This window comes from Oncorhynchus keta, unplaced genomic scaffold (assembly GCF_023373465.1).
Source record: "Oncorhynchus keta strain PuntledgeMale-10-30-2019 unplaced genomic scaffold, Oket_V2 Un_contig_21663_pilon_pilon, whole genome shotgun sequence".
In the NCBI taxonomy this organism is placed as follows: domain Eukaryota; kingdom Metazoa; phylum Chordata; class Actinopteri; order Salmoniformes; family Salmonidae; genus Oncorhynchus; species Oncorhynchus keta.
In genome coordinates, this window is record NW_026282556.1 from 22,501 (window position 1) to 50,447 (window position 27,947).

Sequence of the window (27,947 nt, forward strand, 5' to 3'; positions counted from 1 at the left end):
GATAAAGTCCCTCTCTATATCCCAGTTTTGTTGGCTTGTTCTGTTCAGTCCACTGGCTCAATGGCGTTGAAGACATGCAGACGAATACATCCTAATAGTACCGGTAAAGTTCGTCAAAACAAGTCAAACAATGTTTCTAATTAATCCGTAGTTTCTCAAATATCTATATAATTGATCATATTTCAACCGGACAGTAGCGTATTCAATAGAAAGGAAAACAACCTTACAGCGTGCACACAGTCATCGTGACAGTGGAAGTGGACACTTGCCAAAAAGTCTTATTCTTGTTTTTTTTTTCATAAAACAAGCCTGAAACCATGTCTAAAGACTGTTGACATCTAGTGGAAGCCATAGGAACTGCAATCTGGGAGTTATTCCTTTCATTGTTCCATAGCAAAGCATGTAAATGAAGGAGGTCAAAAATCCCATTTCCTGAATGGATTTTCCTCTGGTTTTCACCTGCCATATCAGTTCTGTTATACTCATAGAAATGATTTGAACAGTTTTAGAAATTTGAGTGTTTTCTATCAAAATCTACCAATTATATGCATATCCTAGCATCTGGGCCTGAGTAAGAGGCAGTTTACTCTGGGCACGCCAGACTCTCCGAAATTCAGGATACTGCCCCTAACCTTATGAAGTTAGTAAATAATGACACTTTAATAATGTTTAATATCTTACATTACTCATATCATATGTATATACTGTATTTTATGCCATCTATTGCACCTTGCCTCTGCCGCTCAAGAGAACTGCTCCTTAAAGTAACTAACTTTGGCCTTCTGGATAGTGCCCTTATTTCTCATTTGCCTGAACAAGTCAGCCTGAGTATTCGTGTAAGGGTTTTCCTCCTCTTCGTCTGAGGAGGAGTAAGGATCGGACCAAAGCGCAGCGTGGTAAGTGTTCATGATGTTTAATGAAACGAACTGAACACTGAAATACAAAACAATAAACGCGAAATATACAAAACCGAAACAGGACCAAACACTCACACGGAAAACAAACACCCACAAACCAACAGGGAAACCAGGCTACCTAAGTATGATTCTCAATCAGAGACAACCAGGCTACCTAAGTATGATTCTCAATCAGAGACAACCAGGCTACCTAAGTATGATTCTCAATCAGAGACAACCAGGCTACCTAAGTATGGTTCTCAATCAGAGACAACCAGGCTACCTAAGTATGATTCTCAATCAGAGACAACCAGGCTACCTAAGTATGATTCTCAATCAGAGACAACCAGGCTACCTAAGTATGATTCTCAATCAGAGACAACCAGGCTACCTAAGTATGATTCTCAATCAGAGACAACCAGGCTACCTAAGTATGATTCTCAATCAGAGACAACCAGGCTACCTAAGTATGATTCTCAATCAGAGACAACCAGGCAACCTAAGTATGATTCTCAATCAGAGACAACCAGGCTACCTAAGTATGATTCTCAATCAGAGACAACCAGGCTACCTAAGTATGATTCTCAATCAGAGACAACCAGGCTACCTAAGTATGATTCTCAATCAGAGACAACCAGGCTACCTAAGTATGATTCTCAATCAGAGACAACCAGGCTACCTAAGTATGATTCTCAATCAGAGACAACCAGGCTACCTAAGTATGATTCTCAATCAGAGACAACCAGGCTACCTACGTATGATTCTCAATCAGAGACAACCAGGCTACCTAAGTATGATTCTCAATCAGAGACAACCAGGCTACCTAAGTATGATTCTCAATCAGAGACAACCAGGCTACCTAAGTATGATTCTCAATCAGAGACAACCAGGCTACCTAAGTATGATTCTCAATCAGAGACAACCAGGCAACCTAAGTATGATTCTCAATCAGAGACAACCAGGCTACCTAAGTATGATTCTCAATCAGAGACAACCAGGCAACCTAAGTATGATTCTCAATCAGAGACAACCAGGCAACCTAAGTATGATTCTCAATCAGAGACAACCAGGCTACCTAAGTATGATTCTCAATCAGAGACAACCAGGCAACCTAAGTATGATTCTCAATCAGAGACAACCAGGCAACCTAAGTATGATTCTCAATCAGAGACAACCAGGCAACCTAAGTATGATTCTCAATCAGAGACAACCAGGCTACCTAAGTATGATTCTCAATCAGAGACAACCAGGCAACCTAAGTATGATTCTCAATCAGAGACAACCAGGCAACCTAAGTATGATTCTCAATCAGAGACAACCAGGCAACCTAAGTATGATTCTCAATCAGAGACAACCAGGCTACCTAAGTATGATTCTCAATCAGAGACAACCAGGCAACCTAAGTATGATTCTCAATCAGAGACAACCAGGCAACCTAAGTATGAATCTCAATCAGAGACAACCAGGCAACCTAAGTATGATTCTCAATCAGAGACAACCAGGCAACCTAAGTATGATTCTCAATCAGAGACAACCAGGCAACCTAAGTATGATTCTCAATCAGAGACAACCAGGCTACCTAAGTATGATTCTCAATCAGAGACAACCAGGCAACCTAAGTATGATTCTCAATCAGAGACAACCAGGCAACCTAAGTATGATTCTCAATCAGAGACAACCAGGCAACCTAAGTATGATTCTCAATCAGAGACAACCAGGCTACCTAAGTATGATTCTCAATCAGAGACAACCAGGCAACCTAAGTATGATTCTCAATCAGAGACAACCAGGCAACCTAAGTATGATTCTCAATCAGAGACAACCAGGCAACCTAAGTATGATTCTCAATCAGAGACAACCAGGCTACCTAAGTATGATTCTCAATCAGAGACAACCAGGCAACCTAAGTATGATTCTCAATCAGAGACAACCAGGCAACCTAAGTATGATTCTCAATCAGAGACAACCAGGCAACCTAAGTATGATTCGCAATCAGAGACAACCAGGCAACCTAAGTATGATTCTCAATCAGAGACAACCAGGCAACCTAAGTATGATTCTCAATCAGAGACAACTAACGACACCTGCCTCTGATTGAGAACCATACTAGGCCGAACACAAAAACCAACATAGAAAAACACACATAGACTGCCCACCCAAACTCACGCCCTGACCATACTAAAACAAACAGACTGCCCACCCCAACTCACGCCCTGACCATACTAAAACAAACAGACTGCCCACCCCAACTCACGCCCTGACCATACTAAAACAAACAGACTGCCCACCCCAACTCACGCCCTGACCATACTAAAACAAACATAGACTGCCCACCCCAACTCACGCCCTGACCATACTAAAACAAACAGACTGCCCACCCCAACTCACGCCCTGACCATACTAAAACAAACAGACTGCCCACCCCAACTCACGCCCTGACCATACTAAAACAAACAGACTGCCCACCCCAACTCACGCCCTGACCATACTAAAACAAACAGACTGCCCACCCCAACTCACGCCCTGACCATACTAAAACAAACAGACTGCCCACCCCAACTCACGCCCTGACCATACTAAAACAAACAGACAAACACGCCCTGACCATACTAAAACAAACAGACTGCCCACCCCAACTCACGCCCTGACCATACTAAAACAAACAGACTGCCCACCCCAACTCACGACCTGACCATACTAAAACAAACAGACTGCCCACCCCAACTCACGCCCTGACCATACTAAAACAAACATAGACTGCCCACCCCAACTCATGCCCTGACCATACTAAAACAAACAGACTGCCCACCCCAACTCACGCCCTGACCATACTAAAACAAACAGACTGCCCACCCCAACTCACGCCCTGACCATACTAAAACAAACAGACTGCCCACCCCAACTCACGCCCTGACCATACTAAAACAAACAGACTGCCCACCCCAACTCACGCCCTGACCATACTAAAACAAACAGACTGCCCACCCCAACTCACGCCCTGACCATACTAAAACAAACAGACTGCCCACCCCAACTCACGCCCTGACCATACTAAAACAAACAGACTGCCCACCCCAACTCACGACCTGACCATACTAAAACAAACAGACTGCCCACCCCAACTCACGACCTGACCATACTAAAACAAACAGACTGCCCACCCCAACTCACGCCCTGACCATACTAAAAACAAACATAGACTGCCCACCCCAACTCACGCCCTGACCATACTAAAACAAACAGACTGCCCACCCCAACTCACGCCCTGACCATACTAAAACAAACATAGACTGCCCACCCCAACTCACGACCTGACCATACTAAAACAAACAGACTGCCCACCCCAACTCACGACCTGACCATACTAAAACAAACAGACTGCCCACCCCAACTCACGACCTGACCATACTAAAACAAACATAGACTGCCCACCCCAACTCACGCCCTGACCATACTAAAACAAACAGACTGCCCACCCCAACTCACGCCCTGACCATACTAAAACAAACAGACTGCCCACCCCAACTCACGCCCTGACCATACTAAAACAAACAGACTGCCCACCCCAACTCACGCCCTGACCATACTAAAACAAACAGACTGCCCACCCCAACTCACTCCCTGACCATACTAAAACAAACATAGACTGCCCACCCCAACTCACTCCCTGACCATACTAAAACAAACAGACTGCCCACCCCAACTCACGCCCTGACCATACTAAAACAAACAGACTGCCCACCCCAACTCACGCCCTGACCATACTAAAACAAACAGAAAACTCAACCTGACATACTAAAACAAACAGACTGCCCACCCCAACTCACTCCCTGACCATACTAAAACAAACAGACTGCCCACCCCAACTCACGACCTGACCATACTAAAAACAAACAGACTGCCCACCCCAACTCACGCCTGACCATACTAAAACAAACAGACTGCCCACCCCAACTCACGCCCTGACCATACTAAAACAAACAGACTGCCCACCCCAACTCACGCCCTGACCATACTAAAACAAACAGACTGCCCACCCCAACTCACGCCCTGACCATACTAAAACAAACAGACTGCCCACCCCAACTCACGCCCTGACCATACTAAAACAAACAGACTGCCCACCCCAACTCACGCCCTGACCATACTAAAACAAACAGACTGCCCACCCCAACTCACGCCCTGACCATACTAAAACCAGACTGCCCACCCCAACTCACGCCCTGACCATACTAAAACAAACAGACTGTTTTTAACTCACTCCCTGACCATACTAAAACAAACATAGACTGCCCACCCCAACTCACTCCCTGACCATACTAAAACAAACAGACTGCCCACCCCAACTCACGCTCTGACCATACTAAAACAAACAGACTGCCCAAAATATACTAAAACAAACAGACTGCCCACCCCAACTCACGCTCTGACCATACTAAAACAAACAGACTGCCCACCCCAACTCACGCCCTGATTTTTAAAACAAACATAGACTGCCCACCCCAACTCACGCCCTGACCATACTAAAACAAACAGGTGCCCACCCCAACTCACGCCCTGACCATACTAAAACAAACAGACTGCCCACCCCAACCACGCCCTGACCATACTAAAACAAACAGACTGCCCACCCCAACTCACTCCCTGACCATACTAAAACAAACATAGACTGCCCACCCCAACTCACTCCCTGACCATACTAAAACAAACAGACTGTCTGACCATATAAAACAAACAGACTGCCCACCCCAACTCACGCCCTGACCATACTAAAACAAACAGACTGCCCACCCCAACTTATCTGACCATACTAAAACAAACAGACTGCCCACCCCAACTCACGCCTGACCATACTAAAACAAACATAGACTGCCCACCCCAACTCACGCCCTGACCATACTAAAACAAACAGACTGCCCACCCCAACTCACGCCCTGACCATACTAAAACAAACAGACTGCCCACCCCAACTCACGCCCTGACCATACTAAAACAAACAGACTGCCCACCCCAACTCACGCCCTGACCATACTAAAACAAACAGACTGCCCAGTAACTCACTCCCTGACCATACTAAAACAAACATAGACTGCCCACCCCAACTCACTCCCTGACCATACTAAAACAAACAGACTGCCCACCCCAACTCACGCCCTGACCATACTAAAACAAACAGACTGCCCACCCCAACTCACGCCCTGACCATACTAAAACAAACAGACTGCCCACCCCAACTCACGACCTGACCATACTAAAACAAACAGACTGCCCACCCCAACTCACTCCCTGACCATACTAAAACAAACAGACTGCCCACCCCAACTCACGACCTGACCATACTAAAACAAACAGACTGCCCACCCCAACTCACTCCCTGACCATACTAAAACAAACATAGACTGCCCACCCCAACTCACTCCCTGACCATACTAAAACAAACAGACTGCCCACCCCAACTCACGCCCTGACCATACTAAAACAAACAGACTGCCCACCCCAACTCACGCCCTGACCATACTAAAACAAACAGACTGCCCACCCCAACTCACGCCCTGACCATACTAAAACAAACAGACTGCCCACCCCAACTCACGCCCTGACCATACTAAAACAAACAGACTGCCCACCCCAACTCACGCCCTGACCATACTAAAACAAACAGACTGCCCACCCCAACTCACGCCCTGACCATACTAAAACAAACAGACTGCCCACCCCAACTCACTCCCTGACCATACTAAAACAAACATAGACTGCCCACCCCAACTCACTCCCTGACCATACTAAAACAAACAGACTGCCCACCCCAACTCACGCTCTGACCATACTAAAACAAACAGACTGCCCACCCCAACTCACGCCCTGACCATACTAAAACAAACATAGACTGCCCACCCCAACTCACGCCCTGACCATACTAAAACAAACAGACTGCCCACCCCAACTCACGCCCTGACCATACTAAAACAAACAGACTGCCCACCCCAACTCACGCCCTGACCATACTAAAACAAACAGACTGCCCACCCCAACTCACGCCCTGACCATACTAAAACAAAGAATAAAATAACAGAACTGTGGTCAGAACGTGACAATTCTAGTTCTGAGCAATTTGCCAAATATAATTCTTGAGGAGGTGTAACCAGATCACGGTCGAACCAGGAACCTGTTTTAAATTCCCATTTTCCTTTATGGCTGCGTATTTGTTAACTGAAAATATCAATAAAGATGGTCCAAGCGTTTTCTTCAGATCAAGCTGATTTTTTGGCAAGCGTCTATGACAAGTCAGGACAGGTGGTTTCACTGAGCAGCCATTATGAACACAGGCTGTAAAACAGTGATCATTAAGGTCTTTACAGAAAACACAACGTCAGTCAATCTGGAAAATGTTAAGAACTTTGAAAGTTTATTCAAGCGCAGTTGCAAAAACCATCAAACACTATGATGAAATTGACTCTCATGAGGACAGAAAAGGAAGACACAGGGTTACCTGCACCTCAGATTGCAGCCCAAATAAATGGTTCACAGAGTTCCAGTAACAGACACATCCCAACATCAACTGTTCAGAGGAGACTGCATGGCCTTCATGATCGAATTGCTGCAAAGAAACCACTACAAAAGGGCATCAATAATAAGAAGAGACTTGGGCCAAGAAACACAAGCAGTGGAAATCTGTCCTTTGGTCTTATGACAAATTTGAGATTTTTGTTTCCAACCTCTGTGTCTTTGTGAGACGCAGAGTAGGTGAACGGATGATCTCCGCACGTGTGGTTCCCGTCGTGAAGCATGGAGGAGGAGGTGTGGTGGTGTGGGGGTGCTTTGCTGGTGACAATGTCATTATTTATTTAGAATTCAAGGCACACTCAACCAGCATGGCTACCACAGCATTCTCCAGCAGTATGCCACCATGTGATGGTGTGGGGGCTATTTGAACAAGATGGAGAGTGATGGAGTGCTGCATCAGATGCCCTGGCCTCCACAATCACCCAACCTCAACCCAAATGAGATGTTTTGGGATGAGTTGGATCGCAGAGTGAAGGAAAAGCAGCCAACAAGTGCTAAAAATATATGGGAACTCCTTCAAGGCTGTTTGAAAAGCATTCCAGGTGAAGCTGGTTGAGAGAATGCCAAGAGTGTGCAAAGCTGTCATCAAGGCAAAGGGTGGCTACTGTGAAGAATCTAAATATAAAATATATATATTTTTTAATCCATATATGCTATTTCATAGTTTAATGTCTTCACTAATATTCTACATTGTTGAAAATAGTAGAATTTTTTTTTTGAATGAGTAGATGTGTCCTTTTGACTGGTACTGTATATTCCAGGATACAACAAGATGAAGGAAGATAGGAACAACTACAATGATGAGCTACTGAGGGTGAAGGATGAGAACTATAAACTGGCCATGCAGAACGCCAGCGAGGAGAAGAACATGGCTGTGATGAGGAGCAGGGACCTGCAGCTGGAGGTACACACACACACACACACACACACACACACACACACACACACACACACACACACACACACACACACACACACACACACACACACACACACACACACACACACACACACACACACACACACACACACACACACACACCTCATCTCTCTTTGTGAAGATTAAACAGCTTCAGTCCCTCTGTATATTATTATTATTATATTAGATCGACCAGCTGAAACACAGACTAAACAAGCTAGAGGAGTGTAATTATTATTATTATATTAGATCGACCAGCTGAAACACAGACTAAACAAGCTAGAGGAGTGTAATTATTATTATTATATTAGATCGACCAGCTGAAACACAGACTAAACAAGCTAGAGGAGTGTAATTATTATTATTATATTAGATCGACCAGCTGAAACACAGACTAAACAAGCTAGAGGAGTGTAATTATTATTATTATATTAGATCGACCAGCTGAAACACAGACTAAACAAGCTAGAGGAGTGTAATTATTATTATTATATTAGATCGACCAGCTGAAACACAGACTAAACAAGCTAGAGGAGTGTAATTATTATTATTATATTAGATCGACCAGCTGAAACACAGACTAAACAAGCTAGAGGAGTGTAATTATTATTATTATATTAGATCGACCAGCTGAAACACAGACTAAACAAGCTAGAGGAGTGTAATTATTATTATTATATTAGATCGACCAGCTGAAACACAGACTAAACAAGCTAGAGGAGTGTAATTATTATTATTATGATATTATAATTATATTATAATTATAATTCTTATATCATTATTATATTATAATTATAATTCTTATATTATTATCATTATTATATTATAATGATATTATTATTATTATTATATTATATTACAATTATATTATTATTATATTATTATTATTATATTATAATGATATTATTATTATTATAATTATAATTATTATAGTGATATTATTATATTATTATTATAGTATTATTACATTATTATTATAATAATATTATTATTATTATATTACTATCATTATTATATTATTATTATCATTATTATATTATTATTATATTATTATTATTATATTATAATTATTAGTATTATTATATTACTATCATTATTATATTATTATTATCATTATTATATTATTATTATATTATTATTATTATATTACTATCATTATTATATTATTATTATATTATTATTATTATTATATTATTATTATTATTATATTATTATTATAGTATTATTATATTACTATCATTATTATATTATTACATCATTATATTATCATTATATTATTACATTATTATTATATTACTATCATTATTATATTATTATTATCATTATATTATTACATTATTATTATATTACTATCATTATTATATTATTATTATCATTATTATATTATTATTATTATAGTATTATTATATTACTATCATTATTATATTATTATTATATTATTATTATTATATTATTATCATTATTATATTATATATTATTATTATATATTATTATTATTATTATTATATTATTATTATTATATTATTATCATTATTATATTATAATTATAGTATTATTATTATTATTATATTACTATCATTATTATATTATTATTATTATAGTATTATTATTATAGTATTATTATATTACTATCATTATTATATTATTATAATCATTATATTATTATAATCATTATATTATTATAATCATTATTATATTATTACATTATTATTATTATATAATTATTATTATCATTATTATATTAGATCGACCAGCTGAAACACAGACTAAACAAGCTAGAGGAAGAATGTAAGATGGAGAGAAAACAGAGTCTGAAACTGAAGAACGACATCGAGAACCGACCGAGAAAAGAACAGATCTTCGAACTGGAGAGAGAGAACGAGGTTCTGAAGATCAAACTGCAGGAGCTGCAATCTATCATACAGGTACCCAACCCTAACCCTTAACCCTAACACCTACCCTTAACTCTTAATCCCTAACACATACCCTTAACCCTAACCCCTACCCTTAACCCTAACCCTATCATACAGGTACCCAACCCTTAACCCCTACCCTAACACCTACCCTTAACTCTTAATCCCTAACACATACCCTTAACCCTAACCCCTACCCTTAACCCCTAACACATACCCTTAACCCTAAGACCTAACATCTAACCCCCAACCCCTAACCCAAAGCCCTACCCTCAACCATTAACCCCTCACCCCTAACCCAAATCCCTAACCCTTAACCTCTACCCTTAACCCCAACCCTTAACCCCTACCCCCAAACCCTAACTCTTAACCCAAACCCCTACCCTTAACCCAAACCCTTAACCCCCAACCCCAAACCCTTCACCCTAACCCCCAAACCCAATCCTTAACCCCTAACCCCTACCCCCAAACCCTTAAACCCTAACTCTTAACTCAAACTCCTACCCTTAACCCTAACCACTAACCCCCAACCCCAAACCCTAACCCCAACCCCAAACCCAAACTCTTAACCCCTAACCCCTAATCCCCAACCCCTAACTCTTAACCCAAACCCCTACCCTTAACCCCCAACCCCAAACTCTTAACCCAAACCCTACCCTTAACCCCTAACTCCTACCCGTAACCCTCAACCCTTACCCATAACCCTTAACCCTTACCACAACTCCAAACTCTTAACGCAAACCCCTACCCATAACCCCTTTACCCCTACCCCCTAACACCGACCCTGAACCCTTAACCCCTACCCATAATCCTTAACCCCTACCCTTAACCCCTACCTATAATCCTTAACCCCTAACCCTAACCCTTAACCCCTACCCTTGACCCCTACCCGTAACCCCTACCCTTAACCCATACCCATAACCCTTAACCACAAACCCCCAACCCCTAACCCCTACCCTTAACCCTTAACCCCTAACCCCTACCCTTAACCCTTAACCCCTACCCTTAACCCCTACCCATAACCCTTAACCACTAACCCCAAACCCCCAACCCCAAACTCTTAACCCAAACCCCTTAACCCTAAACCTTAACCCCTACCCTTAACCCCTACCCATAACCCTTACCCATAACCCTAACCCCTAACACTTAACCCTTAGCCTATAACCTTTATTTATTTAACTTTGGGAATCCAAATGATGCATTCATTCTACTTTCTCCCCTGGATGTGTGTGTGTGTGTGTGCACGTGTGTGTGCACGTGTGTGTGCATGTGTGTGTTTGTGTGCATGTGTGTGTGTGTGTGTGTGTGTGCGTGCGTGTGCGTGTGTGTGTTTGTGTGTGTGCATGTGTAGCCAGGGCCTCTGCCTGCGTCTGACAAGGCGATCCTGGACATTCTGGAACACGACCGCCAGGAGGCGTTAGAAGACAGACAAGACCTGGTCAACAGACTGTATAACCTGCATGAGGAGATACGGCAGGCGGAGGAGCTACGAGACAAGGTTATTATAGTAGTATTATAGTAGTACTATAGTAGTATTACTGTACAACCTGCATGAGGAGATACGGCAGGCTGAGGAGCTACGAGACAAGGTTATTATAGTAGTATTATAGTAGTACTATAGTAGTATTACTGTACAACCTGCATGGGGAGATACGGCAGGCTGAGGAGCTACGAGACAAGGTTATTATAGTAGTATTATAGTAGTACTATAGTAGTATTACTGTATAACCTGCATGAGGAGATACGGCAGGCGGAGGAGCTACGAGACAAGGTTATTATAGTAGTATTATAGTAGTACTATAGTAGTATTACTGTACAACCTGCATGAGGAGATACGGCAGGCGGAGGAGCTGCGAGACAAGGTTATTATAGTAGTATTATAGTAGTACTATAGTAGTATTACTGTACAACCTGCATGAGGAGATACGGCAGGCGGAGGAGCTACGAGACAAGGTTATTATAGTAGTATTATAGTAGTACTATAGTAGTATTACTGTATAACCTGCATGAGGAGATACGGCAGGCGGAGGAGCTACGAGACAAGGTTATTATAGTAGTATTATAGTAGTACTATAGTAGTATTACTGTACAACCTGCATGAGGAGATACGGCAGGCGGAGGAGCTACGAGACAAGGTTATTATAGTAGTATTATAGTAGTACTATAGTAGTATTACTGTATAACCTGCATGAGGAGATGCAGAGGAGCTACGAGACAAGGTTATTATAGTAGTATTATAGTAGTACTATAGTAGTATTACTGTACAACCTGCATGAGGAGATACGGCAGGCGGAGGAGCTACGAGACAAGGTTATTATAGTAGTATTATAGTAGTACTATAGTAGTATTACTGTATAACCTGCATGAGGAGATACGGCAGGCGGAGGAGCTACGAGACAAGGTTATTATAGTAGTATTATAGTAGTACTATAGTAGTATTACTGTACAACCTGCATGAGGAGATACGGCAGGCGGAGGAGCTACGAGACAAGGTTATTATAGTAGTATTATAGTAGTACTATAGTAGTATTACTGTACAACCTGCATGAGGAGATACGGCAGGCGGAGGAGCTACGAGACAAGGTTATTATAGTAGTATTATAGTAGTACTATAGTAGTATTACTGTACAACCTGCATGAGGAGATACGGCAGGCGGAGGAGCTACGAGACAAGGTTATTATAGTAGTATTATAGTAGTATTAGGTTATACACACACACCGGGGAAAAAAGATGTTGAGCAAACTCAAAATATCAAGGCAACCAGCTGCAGTAGGATTTCTATTTCTGAACCAATATACTGTACATTCTCAATATGAATTATGACAATACATACATTACATACAGTACATGACATACAGTATATTGTATCATAAGGCCTTCCTTTGAGAGCCTAGTCACACCCTAACAGTGTTCTGAAACTCCTGGTTTACAAGCCACATCAAGCCTGCAAGTCACATATTTATGGCTTGCAAAGTGATGTGTAATTCCTACTGGAATACAGCCAGACTGAGGTTATCCAACAATTGACAACTGCATTCAGAATGACTGCCGGGGTAGGGAAGATTGACTAATGAGACTACTTCATTCATCTGAACTGGATCAACCGTCTCAGTAACAGGTACTATATGTGCAACTACCAACAGATTGGATTAGTTTAGAAATACAGTGTGTTGTTTACCTTTTGTAGCGCAAGACTAATCAAGCAGTCAATGAATATAAAACAGTACAGGTATTGAAACAAACAATTCTGAAAATCAACCTGCAATACAGAATGCTGGGAAATATGATAATGATGGGTGTGGTTTTGAGTAGCATTGAGCAAACATGAATTAGTAATTTCACTCAACAAGTTCGTTTGAAAAGTGCACCTCACAGATGGAACAATTTTGAGCGAATTAGAATCTAGTGCTGAGCGAATTAGAATCTAGTGCTGAGCGAATTAGAATCTAGTGCTGAGCGAATTAGAATCTAGTGCTGAGCGAATTAGAATCTAGTGCTGAGCGAATTAGAATATAGTGTTGAGTGAATTAGAATCTAGTGCTGAGCGAATTAGAATCTAGTGCTGAGTGAATTAGAATCTAGTGCTGAGCGAATTAGAATCTAGTGCTGAGCAAATTAGAATCTAGTGCTGAGCGAATTAGAATCTAGTGCTGAGCGAATTAGAATCTAGTGCTGAGCGAATTAGAATCTAGTGCTGAGCGAATTAGAATCTAGTGCTGAGCGAATTAGAATCTAGTGCTGAGCGAATTAGAATCTAGTGTTGAGCGAATTAGAATCTAGTGCTGAGCGAATTAGAATCTAGTGCTGAGCGAATTAGAATCTAGTGCTGAGCGAGTTAGAATCTAGTGCTGAGCGAATTAGAATCTAGCGCTGAGCGAATTAGAATCTAGCGATGAGCGAATTAGAATCTAGCGCTGAGCGAATTAGAATCTAGCGCTGAGCGAATTAGAATCTAGAGCTGAGCGAATTAGAATCTAGGGTTGAGCGAATTAGAATCTAGTGTTGAGCGAATTAGAATCTAGTCCTGAGCGAATTATAATCTAGTGCTGAGCGAATTATAATCTAGTGCTGAGCGAATTAGAATCTAGTGTTGAGTTTACTAGAAATCCTGCATCTGGTTGATATTTAAGTTGAATCGACTGAGTCTACTTGACTTCTGTCTGTGTCATTTCTGAATTGTGAATCGACCCCTAGTCCCTGATCCTGACGTGTGTGTGTGTATGTGTGTGTGTGTGTGTGTGTGTGTGTATGTGTGTGTGTGTCTAGTACCTTGAGGAGAAAGAGGATCTGGAGCTCAGGAGCTCTACACTACAGAAGGACTGTGAGATGTACAGAAACAGGATGAACACCATCATTATACAGCTGGAGGAGGTGGAGAAGGAGAGAGACCAGGTAACACACACACACACACACACACACACACACACACACACACACACACACACACACACACACACACACACACACACACACACACACACACACCATCATTATACAGCTGGAGGAAGTGGAGAAGGAGAGAGACCAGGTAACACACACACACACACACACACACACACACACACACACACACACACACACACACACACACACACACACACACACACACACAGAGAGAGAGAGACACAGACACACACACGCAGACAACAACAACAATAACAGAGACATCTTGTGTCAAGCATTGTAAACAGTGTGTGTGTGTGTGTGTGTGTGTGTGTTACCTGGTCTCTCTCCTTCTCCACTTCCTCCAGCTGTATAATGATCGTGTGTGTGTGTGTGTGTGTGTGTGCAGGCGTTCCGAGCCAGAGATGAAGCCCAGCACCAATTCTCTCAGGGTCTGGTTGATAAAGACAAGTACAGGAAACAGGTGAGTTAGAGTTAGCGAACAGTATTTACTCATGAACTTGAGTTGTTTGTTTTCCTGAAGTATTTGTTTTGTCTACTTTTCGCCAGTTGTTTTGTGAAGTAAACTCCTCCTGGAATTGTGGGACATTTACAACCTAGCTAGCTTGGGTTAGGGTTACTGTGGGACTGTTACAACCTAGCTAGCTTGGGTTAGGGTTAGGGTTACTGTGGGACTGTTACAACCTAGCTAGCTTGGGTTAAGGTTACTGTGGGACATTTACAACCTAGCTAGCTTGGGTTAGGGTTACTGTGGGACTGTTACAACCTAGCTAGTGTAACAGAATCAGGAGATAGGTTTAAGAAGGTTTGCCCATAGGGAAGAGACCATAGGACCTTCTGGAAGAGGACAACAGTCACGGGGGAAGCATCGTTACCCATCGCTCCACAAAAGCCGCGGCCCTTGCAGAGCAAGGGGAACTACTACTTCAAGGTCTCAGAGCAAGTGACGTAACCGATTGAAACGCTATTTAGCGCACACCGCTAACTAAGCTAGCCGTTTCACATCCGTTACACTAGCTTGGGTTAGGGTTAGGGTTACTGTGGGAGTGTTACAACCTAGCTAGCTAGGGTTAGGGTTACTGTGGGACTGTTACAACCTAGCTAGCTAGGGTTAGGGTTACTGTGGGACTGTTACAACCTAGTTAGCTTGGGTTAGGGTTACTGTGGGACTGTTACAACCTAGCTAGCTTGGGTTAGGGTTACTGTGGGACTGTTACAACCTAGTTAGCTTGGGTTAGGGTTACTGTGGGACTGTTACAACCTAGCTAGCTTGGGTTAGGGTTACTGTGGGACTGTTACAACCTAGCTAGCTTGGGTTAGGGTTACTGTGGGATCTGTAGTTGTTGACATCGGAGGGATTGAGTGTAGGTTTTTTCAGAAGGGGTGCAACTCTCGCTCTCTTGAGGACGGAAGGGACGTAGCCAGCGGTCAGGGATGAGTTGATGAGCGAGGTGAGGTAAGGGAGAAGGTCTCCGGAAATGCTCTGGAGAAGAGAGGAGGGGATAGGGTCAAGCGGGCAGGTTGTTGGGCGGCCGGCCGTCACAAGACGCGAGATTTCATCTGGAGAGAGAGGGGAGAAAGAGGTCAGAGCACAGGGTAGGGCAGTGTGAGCAGAACCAGCGGTGCCGTTTGACTTAGCAAACGAGGATCGGATGTCGTCGACCTTCTTTTCAAAATGGTTGACGAAGTCATCTGCAGAGAGGGAGGAGGGGGGGGAGGAGGAGGAGGATTCAGGAGTGAGGAGAAGGTGGCAAAGAGCTTCCTAGGGTTAGAGGCAGATGCTTGGAATTTAGAGTGGTAGAAAATGGCTTTAGCAGCAGAGACAGAGGAGGAAAATGTAGAGAGGAGGGAGTGAAAGGATGCCAGGTCCGCAGGGATGCGAGTTTTCCTCCATTTCCGCTCGGCTGCCCGGAGCCCTGTTCTGTGAGCTCGCAATGAGTCGTCCAGCCACGGAGCGGGAGGGGAGGACCGAGCCGGCCTGGAGGATAGGGGACATAGGGAGTCAAAGGATGCAGTAAGGGAGGAGAGGAGGGTTGAGGAGGCAGAATCAGGAGATAGGTTGGAGAAAGTTTGAGCAGAGGGAAGAGATGATAGGATGGAAGAGGAGAGAGTAGCGGGGGAGAGAGAGCGAAGGTTGGGACGGCGCGATACCATCCGAGTAGGGGCAGTGTGGGAGGTGTTAGATGAGAGCGAGAGGGAAAAGGATACAAGGTACAACCTAGCTAGCTTGGGTTAGGTTTACTGTGGGACATTTACAACCTAGCTAGCTTGAGTTAGGGTTACTGTGGGACTGTTACAACCTAGCTAGCTTGGGTTAGGGTTACTGTGGGACTGTTACAACCTAGCTAGCTTGGGTTAAGGTTACTGTGGGACTGTTACAACCTAGCTAGCTTGGGTTAGGGTTACTGTGGGACTGTTACAACCTAGCTAGCTTGGGTTAGGGTTACTGTGGGACTGTTACAACCTAGCTAGCTTGGGTTAGGGTTACTGTGGGACTGTTACAACCTAGCTAGCTTTGGTTAGGGTTACTGTGGGACTGTTACAACCTAGCTAGCTTGGGTTAGGGTTACTGTGGGACTGTTACAACCTAGCTAGCTTGGGTTAGGGTTAGGGTTACTGTGGGACTGTAACAACCTAGCTAGCTAGGGTTGGGGTTACTGTGGGACTGTTACAACCTAGCTGGCTAGGGTTAGGGTTACTGTGGGACTGTTACAACCTAGTTAGCTTGGGTTAGGGTTACTGTGGGACTGTTACAACCTAGTTAGCTTGGGTTAGGGTTACTGTGGGACTGTTACAACCTAGCTAGCTTGGGTTAGGGTTACTGTGGGACTGTTACAACCTAGCTAGCTAGGGTTGGGGTTACTGTGGGACTGTTACAACCTAGCTAGCTAGGGTTAGGGTTACTGTGGGACTGTTACAACCTAGTTAGCTTGGGTTAGGGTTACTGTGGGACTGTTACAACCTAGCTAGCTTGGGTTAGGGTTACTGTGGGACTGTTACAACCTAGCTAGCTTGGGTTAGGGTTACTGTGGGACATTTACAACCTAGCTAGCTTGGGTTAGGGTTACTGTGGGACTGTTACAACCTAGCTAGCTAGGGTTAGGGTTACTGTGGGACTGTTACAACCTAGCTAGCTTGGGTTACGGTTACTGTGGGACATTTACAACCTAGCTAGATTGGGTTAGGGTTACTGTGGGACTGTTACAACCTAGTTAGCTTGGGTTAGGGTTACTGTGGGACTGTTACAACCTAGCTTGCTTGGGTTAGGGTTACTGTGGGACTGTTACAACCTCGCTAGCTTGGGTTAAGGTTACTGTGGGACTGTTACAACCTAGCTAGCTTGGGTTAGGGTTAGGGTTACTGTGGGACTGTTACAACCTAGCTAGCTTTGGTTAGGGTTAGGGTTACTGTGGGACTGTTACAACCTAGCTAGCTGGGTTAGGGTTACTGTGGGACTGTTACAACCTAGCTAGCTTTGGTTAGGGTTAGGGTTACTGTGGGACTGTTACAACCTAGCTAGCTAGGGTTAGGGTTAGGGTTACTGTGGGACTGGTACAACCTAGCTACCTAGGGTTGGGGTTACTGTGGGACTGTTACAACCTAGCTAGCTAGGGTTAGGGTTACTGTGGGACTGTTACAACCTAGCTAGCTAGGGTTAGGGTTACTGTGGGACTGTTACAACCTAGCTAGCTAGGGTTAGGGTTACTGTGGGACTGTTACAACCTAGCTAGCTAGGGTTACTGTGGGACTGTTACAACCTAGCTAGCTTTGGTTAGGGTTAGGGTTACTGTGGGACTGTTACAACCTAGCTAGCTTGGGTTAGGGTTACTGTGGGACTGTTACAACCTAGCTAGCTAGGGTTAGGGTTACTGTGGGACTGTTACAACCTAGCTAGTGTGTTCTAGTACCCCTCCCTGTTCCCACAGTCTGACCCCCTCCCTGTTCCCACAGTCTGACCCCCTCCCTGTTCCCACAGTCTGACCCCTCCCTGTTCCCACAGCCTGACTCCCTCCCTGTTCCCACAGTCTGATCCCCTCCCTGTTCCCACAGCCTGACCCCCTCCCTGTTCCCACAGCCTGACCCCTCCCTGTTCCCACAGTCTGACCCCCTCCCTGTTCCCACAGTCTGACTCCCTCCCTGTTCCCACAGTCTGACCCCCTCCCTGTTCCCACAGCCTGACTCCCTCCCTGTTCCTTCAGTCTGACCCCCTCCCTGTTCCCACAGTCTGACCCCCTCCCTGTTCCCTCAGTCTGACCCCCTCCCTGTTCCCACAGTCTGACCCCCCTTGTTCCCAGTCTGACCCCCTCCCTGTTCCTTCAGTCTGACCCCCTCCCTGTTCCCACAGTCTGACCCCCTCCCTGTTCCTTCAGTCTGACCCCCTCCCTGTTCCCACAGTCTGACCCCCTCCCTGTTCCCACAGTCGGACCCCCTCCCTGTTCCCACAGTCTGACCCCCTCCCTGTTCCCACAGTCTGACTCCCTCCCTGTTCCTTCAGTCTGACTCCCTCCCTGTTCCCAGTCTGACTCCCTCCCTGTTCCCACAGTCTGACCCCCTCCCTGTTCCCACAGTCTGACCCCCTCCCTGTTCCCACAGTCTGACTCCCTCCCTGTTCCCACAGTCTGACCCCCTCCCTGCCTGTTCCCACAGTCGGACCCCCTCCCTGTTCCCACAGTCTGACCCCCTCCCTGTTCCCACAGTCTGACCCCCTCCCTGTTCCCACAGTCTGACTCCCTCCCTGTTCCCACAGTCTGACCCCCTGCCTGTTCCCACAGTCTGACCCCCGCCCTGTTCCCACAGTCTGACCCCCTCCCTGTTCCCACAGTCTGACCCCCTCCCTGTTCCCACAGTCTGACTCCCTCCCCGTTCCCACAGTCTGACCCCCTCCCTGTTCCCACAGTCTGACTCCCTCCCTGTTCCTTCAGTCTGACCCCCTCCCTGTTCCCACAGTCTGACCCCCTCCCTGTTCCTACAGTCTGACCCCCTCCCTGTTCCCACAGTCTGACCCCCTCCCTGTTCCCACAGTCTGACTCCCTCCCGTTCCCACAGTCTGACCCCTCCCTGTTCCCACAGTCTGACCCCCTCCCTGTTCCCACAGTCTGACTCCCTCCCTGTTCCCACAGTCTGACCCCCTCCCTGTTCCCACAGTCTAACCCCTCCCCGTTCCCACAGTCTGACCCCTCCCTGTTCCCACAGTCTGACCCCCTCCCCGTTCCCACAGTCTGACCCCCTCCCTGTTCCCACAGTCTGACTCCCTCCCCGTTCCCACAGTCTGACCCCCTCCCCGTTCCCATAGTCTGACTCCCTCCCTGTTCCCACAGTCTGACTCCCTCCCCGTTCCCACAGTCTGACCCCCTCCCTGTTCCCACAGTCTGACCCCCTCCCTGTTCCCACAGTCTGACTCCCTCCCTGTTCCCACAGTCTGACCCCCTCCCTGTTCCCACAGTCTAACCCCCTCCCCGTTCCCACAGTCTGACCCCCTCCCTGTTCCCACAGTCTGACCCCCTCCCCGTTCCCACAGTCTGACCCCCTCCCTGTTCCCACAGTCTGACTCCCTCCCCGTTCCCACAGTCTGACCCCCTCCCCGTTCCCATAGTCTGACTCCTCCCTGTTCCCACAGTCTGACTCCCTCCCCGTTCCCACAGTCTGACCCCCTCCCCGTTCCCATAGTCTGACTCCCTCCCTGTTCCCACAGTCTGACTCCCTCCCCATTTACATTTACATTTAAGTCATTTAGCAGACGCTCTTATCCAGAGCGACTTACAAATTGGTGCATACACCTTATGACATCCAGTGGAACAGCCACTTGCATCTAAATATTTTTTTGGGAGAAGGGGGTGAGAAGGATTACTTACCCTTACTTACCCTATCCTAGATATTCCTTGAAGAGGTGGGGTTTCAGGTGTCTCCGGAAGGTGGTGATTGACTCCGCTGTCCTGGCGTCGTGAGGGAGTTTGTTCCACCACTGGGGGCCAGAGCAGCGAACAGTTTTGACTGGGCTGAGCGGGAACTGTACTTCCTCAGTGGTAGGGAGGCGAGCAGGCCAGAGGTGGATGAACGCAGTGCCCTTGTTTGGGTGTAGGGCCTGATCAGAGCCTGGAGGTACTGAGGTGCCGTTCCCCTCACAGCTCCGTAGGCAAGCACCATGGTCTTGTAGCGGATGCGAGCTTCAACTGGAAGCCAGTGGAGAGAGCGGAGGAGCGGGGTGACGTGAGAGAACTTGGGAAGGTTGAACACCAGACGGGCTGCGGCGTTCTGGATGAGTTGTAGGGGTTTAATGGCACAGGCAGGGAGCCCAGCCAACAGCGAGTTGCAGTAATCAAGACGGGAGATGACAAGTGCCTGGATTAGGACCTGCGCCGCTTCCTGTGTGAGGCAGGGTCGTACTCTGCGGATGTTGTAGAGCATGAACCTACAGGAACGGGACACCGCCTTGATGTTAGTTGAGAACGTCAGGGTGTTGTCCAGGATCACGCCAAGGTTCTTAGCGCTCTGGGAGGAGGACACAATGGAGTTGTCAACCGTGATGGCGAGATCATGGAACGGGCAGTCCTTCCCGGGAGGAAGAGGAGCTCCGTCTTGCTGAGGTTCAGCTTGAGGTGGTGATCCGTCATCCACACTGATATGTCTGCCAGACATGCAGAGATGCGATTCGCCACCTGGTCATCAGAAGGGGGAAAGGAGAAGATTAATTGTGTGTCGTCTGCATAGCAATGATAGGAGATACCATGTGAGGTTATGACAGAGCCAAGTGACTTGGTGTATAGCGAGAATAAGAGAGGGCCTAGAACAGAGCCCTGGGGGACACCAGTGGTGAGAGCGCGTGGTGAGGAGACAGATTCTCGCCACGCCACCTGGTAGGAGCGACCTGTCAGGTAGGACGCAATCAAGCGTGGGCCGCGCCGGAGATGCCCAACTCGGAGAGGGTGGAGAGGAGGATCTGATGGTTCACAGTATCGAAGGCAGCCGATAGGTCTAGAAGGATGAGAGCAGAGGAGAGAGAGTTAGCTTTAGCAGTGCGGAGCGCCTCCGTGATACAGAGAAGAGCAGTCTCAGTTGAATGACTAGTCTTGAAACCTGACTGATTTGGATCAAGAAGGTCATTCTGAGAGAGATAGCGGTAGAGCTGGCCAAGGACGGCACGCTCAAGAGTTTTGGAGAGAAAAGAGAGAAGGGATACTGGTCTGTAGTTGTTGACATCGGAGGGATCGAGTGTAGGTTTTTCAGAAGGGGTGCAACTCTCGCTCTCTTGAAGACGGGAGGGACGTAGCCAGCGGTCAGGGATGAGTTGATGAGCGAGGTGAGGTAAGGGAGAAGGTCTCCGGAAATGGTCTGGAGAAGAGAGGAGGGGATAGGGTCAAGCGGGCAGGTTGTTGGGCGGCCGGCCGTCACAAGACGCGAGATTTCATCTGGAGAGAGAGGGGAGAAAGAGGTCAGAGCATAGGGTAGGGCAGTGTGAGCAGAACCAGCGGTGTCGTTTGACTTAGCAACGAGGATCGGATGTCGTCGACCTTCTTTTCAAAATGGTTGACGAAGTCATCTGCAGAGAGGGAGGGGGGGGGGGGATTCAGGAGGGAGGAGAAGGTGGCAAAGAGCTTCCTAGGGTTAGAGGCAGATGCTTGGAATTTAGAATGGTAGAAAGTGGCTTTAGCAGCAGAGACAGAGGAGGAAAATGTAGAGAGGAGGGAGTGAAAGGATGCCAGGTCCGCAGGGAGGCGAGTTTTCCTCCATTTCCGCTCGGCTGCCCGGAGCCCTGTTCTCCCCGTTCCCACAGTCTGACCCCCTCCCCGTTCCCATAGTCTGACAACAAGATCCTTCATGTCTCTCTTCCCTCATACTCACCCCACAACATTGACAGATGCCTCATCTCCTTCCTCAACATCAACGCTGTTAACCCCCTCCAACTCTCTGATGCCTCCCCATTTTACCCTCAGAACAGCCTCAATTCGTTGTGGCATGGACTCTACAAGGTGGGATGCTGGCCCATGATGACTCCAATGTTTAACACAGTTGGCTGGATGTCCATTGAGTGGTGGACCATTCTTGATACACACAGGAAGCATGAAAAACCCAGCAGTGTTGCAGTTCTTGACACAAACCGGTGCACCTGGCACCTACTACCATACCCCGTTCAAACCGGTGCACCTGGCACCTACTACCATACCCCGTTCAAACCGGTGCACCTGGCACCTACTACCATACCCCGTTCAAACCGGTGCACCTGGCACCTACTACCATACCCCGTTCAAACCGGTGCACCTGGCACCTACTACCATACCCCGTTCAAACCGGTGCACCTGGCACCTACTACCATACCCCGTTCAAACCGGTGCACCTGGCACCTACTACCATACCCCGTTCAAACCGGTGCACCTGGCACCTACTACCATACCCCGTTCAAACCGGTGCACCTGGCACCTACTACCATACCCCGTTCAAACCGGTGCACCTGGCACCTACTACCATACCCCGTTCAAAGCAACTTAAATATTTTGTCTTGAATGAAGCAGCTGCCTGTAAGCTGCCGAGAGTCTGTGGAGAAGCTAGCTACTTTGTGCAACTGGCAAATGGTGATGCTAACCGTTAAGCTAACATTAGCTAGCAAGCGAACTGGCACTGACAGTATGGGATAATGGAGAGTGAATTAAATTATTTCTTCATCATCTTGTTAGATAGCTAGCTTGGTACAGCACTTTGTGTTTTGTGCATTTTGCTGCACTCACCAGCTCATTGGTTTCATATGAAGTGTGTGTGGAACTTCCTGGTTCAATTAGCAAGCTAATATTAGCTAGCTAACTAATGTAATGAGCTAGTGCACATTATAAAACCTAACACAAATCCTTCTTCAAGCACCAAACTCCGTAGCTTGATGTAAAATATGTAAAGACTCTTGAAAACAACATGAAGTTGTCTGGTTTTTGGATAAAAAGAGGGGAGGAGCACCCTGGGAGGAGCACCCTGGGAGGAGCACCCTGGGAAAAGCACCCTGGGAGGAGCACCCTGGGAGGAGCACCATGGGAGGAGCACCCTGGGAGGAGCACCCTGGGAAAAGCACCCTGGGAGGAGCACCCTGGGAAGAGCACCCTGGGAAAAGCACCCTGGGAGGAGCACCCTGGGAGGAGCACCCTGGGAGGAGCACCCTGGGAGGAGCACCCTGGGAAGAGCACCCTGGGAGGAGCACCCTGGGAGGAGCACCCTGGGAAAAGCACCCTGGGAGGAGCACCCTGGGAGGAGCACCCTGGGAGGAGCACCCTGGGAAAAGTACCCTGGGAGGAGCACCCTGGGAAAAGCACCCTGGGAGGAGCACCCTGGGAGGAGCACCCTGGAGGAGCACCCTGGGAAAAGCACCCTCCTTTCCCTTTTTCTTGTCACTCCAGTGAGATCCCCTGAGTGGACGTTCGTGCTCTCTGATTGGCTCAAAGTCAAGTAGTTGGCCACTGCCGAACATTGCGTTTCTACAAGTATAAACCCCAGGGCAAGAGAGGGAACGGCCGTGATAACAACCTATCGGTTACCGGCCCAACGCTCTAACCACTAGGCTACCCTGCTGCCCCAGGGCAAGAGAGGGAACGGCCGTGATACCAACCTATCGGTTACTAGCCCAACGCTCTAACCACTAGGCTACCCTGCTGCCCCAGGGCAAGAGAGGAACGGCCTCCTACCGTGATAACAACCTATCGGTTACTAGCCCAACGCTCTAACCACTAGGCTACCCTGCTGCCCCAGGGCAAGAGAGGGAACGGCCTCCCACCGTGATAACAACCTATCGGTTACCAGCCCAACGCTCTAACCACTAGGCTACCCTGCTGCCCCAGGGCAAGAGGGAACGGCCTCCCACCGTGATACCAACCTATCGGTTACTAGCCCAACGCTCTAACCACTAGGCTACCCTGCTGCCCCAGGGCAAGAGAGGAACGGCCTCCCCACCGTGATAACAACCTATCGGTTACTAGCCCAACGCTCTAACCACTAGGCTACCCTGCTGCCCCAGGGCAAGAGAGGAACAGCCTCCTACCGTGATACCAACCTATCGGTTACTAGCCCAACGCTCTAACCACTAGGCTACCCTGCTGCCCCAGGGCAAGAGAGGGAACAGCCTCTACCGTGATACCAACCTATCGGTTACTAGCCCAACGCTCTAACCACTAGGCTACCCTGCTGCCCCAGGGCAAGAGAGGGAACGGCCGTGATAACAACCTATCGGTTACCGGCCCAACGCTCTAACCACTAGGCTACCCTGCTGCCCCAGGGCAAGAGAGGGAACGGCCTCCTACCGTGATACCAACCTATCGGTTACCGGCCCAACGCTCTAACCACTAGGCTACCCTGCTGCCCCAGGGCAAGAGAGGGAACAGCCTCCTACCGTGATACCAACCTATCGGTTACCGGCCCAACGCTCTAACCACTAGGCTACCCTGCTGCCCCAGGGCAAGAGAGGGAACAGCCTCCTACCGTGATAACAACCTATCGGTTACTAGCCCAACGCTCTAACCACTAGGCTACCCTGCTGCCCCAGGGCAAGAGAGGGAACGGCCTCCACCGTGATACCAACCTATCGGTTACCAGCCCAACGCTCTAACCACTAGGCTACCCTGCTGCCCCAGGGCAAGAGAGGGAACGGCCTCCCCACCGTGATAACAACCTATCGGTTACCAGCCCAACGCTCTAACCACTAGGCTACCCTGCTGCCCCAGGGCAAGAGAGGGAACAGCCTCCCCACCGTGATACCAACCTATCGGTTACTAGCCCAACGCTCTAACCACTAGGCTACCCTGCTGCCCCAGGGCAAGAGGGAACGGCCTCCCACCGTGATAACAACCTATCGGTTACTAGCCCAACGCTCTAACCACTAGGCTACCCTGCTGCCCCAGGGCAAGGGAGGGAACAGCCTCCTACCGTGATACCAACCTATCGGTTACTAGCCCAACGCTCTAACCACTAGGCTACCCTGCTGCCCCAGGGCAAGAGAGGGAACAGCCTCCTACCGTGATACCAACCTATCGGTTACCAGCCCAACGCTCTAACCACTAGGCTACCCTGCTGCCCCAGGGCAAGAGAGGAACGGCCTCCACCGTGATAACAACCTATCGGTTACTAGCCCAACGCTCTAACCACTAGGCTACCCTGCTGCCCCAGGGCAAGAGAGGGAACAGCCTCCTACCGTGATACCAACCTATCGGTTACTAGCCCAACGCTCTAACCACTAGGCTACCCTGCTGCCCCAGGGCAAGAGAGGGAACAGCCTCCTACCGTGATACCAACCTATCGGTTACTAGCCCAACGCTCTAACCACTAGGCTACCCTGCTGCCCCAGGGCAAGAGAGGGAACAGCCTCCTCGTGATACCAACCTATCGGTTACTAGCCCAACGCTCTAACCACTAGGCTACCCTGCTGCCCCAGGGCAAGAGAGGGAACAGCCTCCTACCGTGATAACAACCTATCGGTTACTACCGTTACCAACCCAGCCCAACGCTCTAACCACTAGGCTACCCTGCTGCCCCAGGGCAAGAGATGGAACAGCCTCCTACCGTGATACCAACCTATCGGTTATTTACCAGCCCAACGCTCTAACCACTAGGCTACCCTGCTGCCCCAGGGCAAGAGAGGGAACAGCCTCCACCGTGATACCAACCTATCGGTTACCAGCCCAACGCTCTAACCACTAGGCTACCCTGCTGCCCCAGGGCAAGAGAGGGAACAGCCTCCTACCGTGATAACAACCTATCGGTTACCAGCCCAACGCTCTAACCACTAGGCTACCCTGCTGCCCCAGGGCAGAGGCCTCCACCGTGAACTGGCCCAACGCTCTAACCACCTCCTACCGTGATAACAACCTATCGGTTACCAGCCCAACGCTCTAACCACTAGGCTACCCTGCTGCCCCAGGGCAAGAGGGAACAGCCTCCTACCGTGATAACAACCTATCGGTTACCAGCCCAACGCTCTAACCACTAGGCTACCCTGCTGCCCCAGGGCAAGAGAGGAAACGGCCTCCTACCGTGATAACAACCTATCGGTTACTAGCCCAACGCTCTAACCACTAGGCTACCCTGCTGCCCCAGGGCAAGAGAGGGAACACCTATCGGCCTATCGGTTTGCCTACCGTGATAACAACCTATCGGTTACCAGCCCAACGCTCTAACCACTAGGCTACCCTGCTGCCCCAGGGCAAGAGAGGAACGGCCTCCTACCGTGATAACAACCTATCGGTTACTAGCCCAACGCTCTAACCACTAGGCTACCCTGCTGCCCCAGGGCAAGAGAGGAACGGCCTCCTACCGTGATAACAACCTATCGGTTACTAGCCCAACGCTCTAACCACTAGGCTACCCTGCTGCCCCAGGGCAAGAGAGGGAACGCCTCCCACCGTGATAACAACCTATCGGTTACAGCCCAACGCTCTAACCACTAGGCTACCCTGCTGCCCCAGGGCAAGAGAGGGAACGGCCTCCTACCGTGATAACAACCTATCGGTTACTAGCCCAACGCTCTAACCACTAGGCTACCCTGCTGCCCCAGGGCAAGAGAGGGAACGGCCTCCCACCGTGATACCAACCTATCGGTTACTAGCCCAACGCTCTAACCACTAGGCTACCCTGCTGCCCCAGGGCAAGAGAGGAACGGCCTCCTACCGTGATAACAACCTATCGGTTACTAGCCCAACGCTCTAACCACTAGGCTACCCTGCTGCCCCAGGGCAAGAGAGGGAACGCCTCCTACCGTGATAACAACCTATCGGTTACTAGCCCAACGCTCTAACCACTAGGCTACCCTGCTGCCCCAGGGCAAGAGAGAGGGAACGGCCTCCTACCGTGATAACCAACCTATCGGTTACCAGCCCAACGCTCTAACCACTAGGCTACCCTGCTGCCCCAGGGCAAGAGAGGGAACGGCCGTGATACCAACCTATCGGTTACTAGCCCAACGCTCTAACCACTAGGCTACCCTGCTGCCCCAGGGCAAGAGAGGGAACGGCCTCCACCGTGATAACAACCTATCGGTTACTAGCCCAACGCTCTAACCACTAGGCTACCCTGCTGCCCCAGGGCAAGAGAGGGAACGGCCTCCTACCGTGATAACAACCTATCGGTTACTAGCCCAACGCTCTAACCACTAGGCTACCCTGCTGCCCCAGGGCAAGAGAGGGAACGCCTCCTACCGTGATAACAACCTATCGGTTACCAGCCCAACGCTCTAACCACTAGCTACCCTGCCGCCCTATAGGAGCACATGTAACTGGAACGAAGCATAC

At 47.9% G+C, this 27,947-nt stretch overlaps 1 protein-coding gene and 2 long non-coding RNA genes across 17 annotated transcripts in view; 1 reads left to right on the forward strand and 2 right to left on the reverse strand.

Annotated features, from left to right (window-relative positions):
• The window catches only part of LOC127921198 (caspase recruitment domain-containing protein 11-like), a 30,019-nt gene extending 9,353 nt beyond the window's left edge, over nucleotides 1-20,666 (forward strand). The window contains exons 4-9 of the mRNA XM_052504974.1: nucleotides 8,222-8,364; nucleotides 10,125-10,304; nucleotides 11,644-11,790; nucleotides 14,560-14,685; nucleotides 15,086-15,160; nucleotides 20,570-20,666. Of these exons, the coding sequence (XP_052360934.1) occupies nucleotides 8,222-8,364; nucleotides 10,125-10,304; nucleotides 11,644-11,790; nucleotides 14,560-14,685; nucleotides 15,086-15,160; nucleotides 20,570-20,620 (722 nt within the window). The 3' untranslated portion in view covers nucleotides 20,621-20,666. The remainder of the gene's footprint in view (nucleotides 1-8,221; nucleotides 8,365-10,124; nucleotides 10,305-11,643; nucleotides 11,791-14,559; nucleotides 14,686-15,085; nucleotides 15,161-20,569) is intronic.
• LOC127921199 (uncharacterized) lies at nucleotides 11,973-12,864 on the reverse strand. The gene is made up of 3 exons (XR_008108336.1): nucleotides 12,743-12,864; nucleotides 12,295-12,476; nucleotides 11,973-12,112 (listed from the first exon to the last, which is right to left on the reverse strand). It is a non-coding gene; the product is annotated as an uncharacterized LOC127921199 (long non-coding RNA).
• A 3,545-nt stretch (nucleotides 20,667-24,211) lies between the features above and the next one.
• Nucleotides 24,212-27,840, reverse strand: LOC127921197 (uncharacterized). 15 transcript variants are annotated; one of them, XR_008108331.1, is made up of 10 exons: nucleotides 27,767-27,825; nucleotides 27,520-27,671; nucleotides 27,163-27,251; nucleotides 26,617-26,705; nucleotides 26,328-26,416; nucleotides 26,044-26,132; nucleotides 25,779-25,956; nucleotides 25,603-25,691; nucleotides 24,810-25,158; nucleotides 24,354-24,457 (listed from the first exon to the last, which is right to left on the reverse strand). It is a non-coding gene; the product is annotated as an uncharacterized LOC127921197 (long non-coding RNA). The 15 variants fall into 15 exon arrangements; XR_008108326.1 differs by lacking the exon at nucleotides 27,520-27,671 and having other exon boundaries at nucleotides 27,690-27,840; XR_008108333.1 differs by lacking the exon at nucleotides 27,163-27,251.
• Nucleotides 27,841-27,947: the final 107 nt, after the last annotated feature.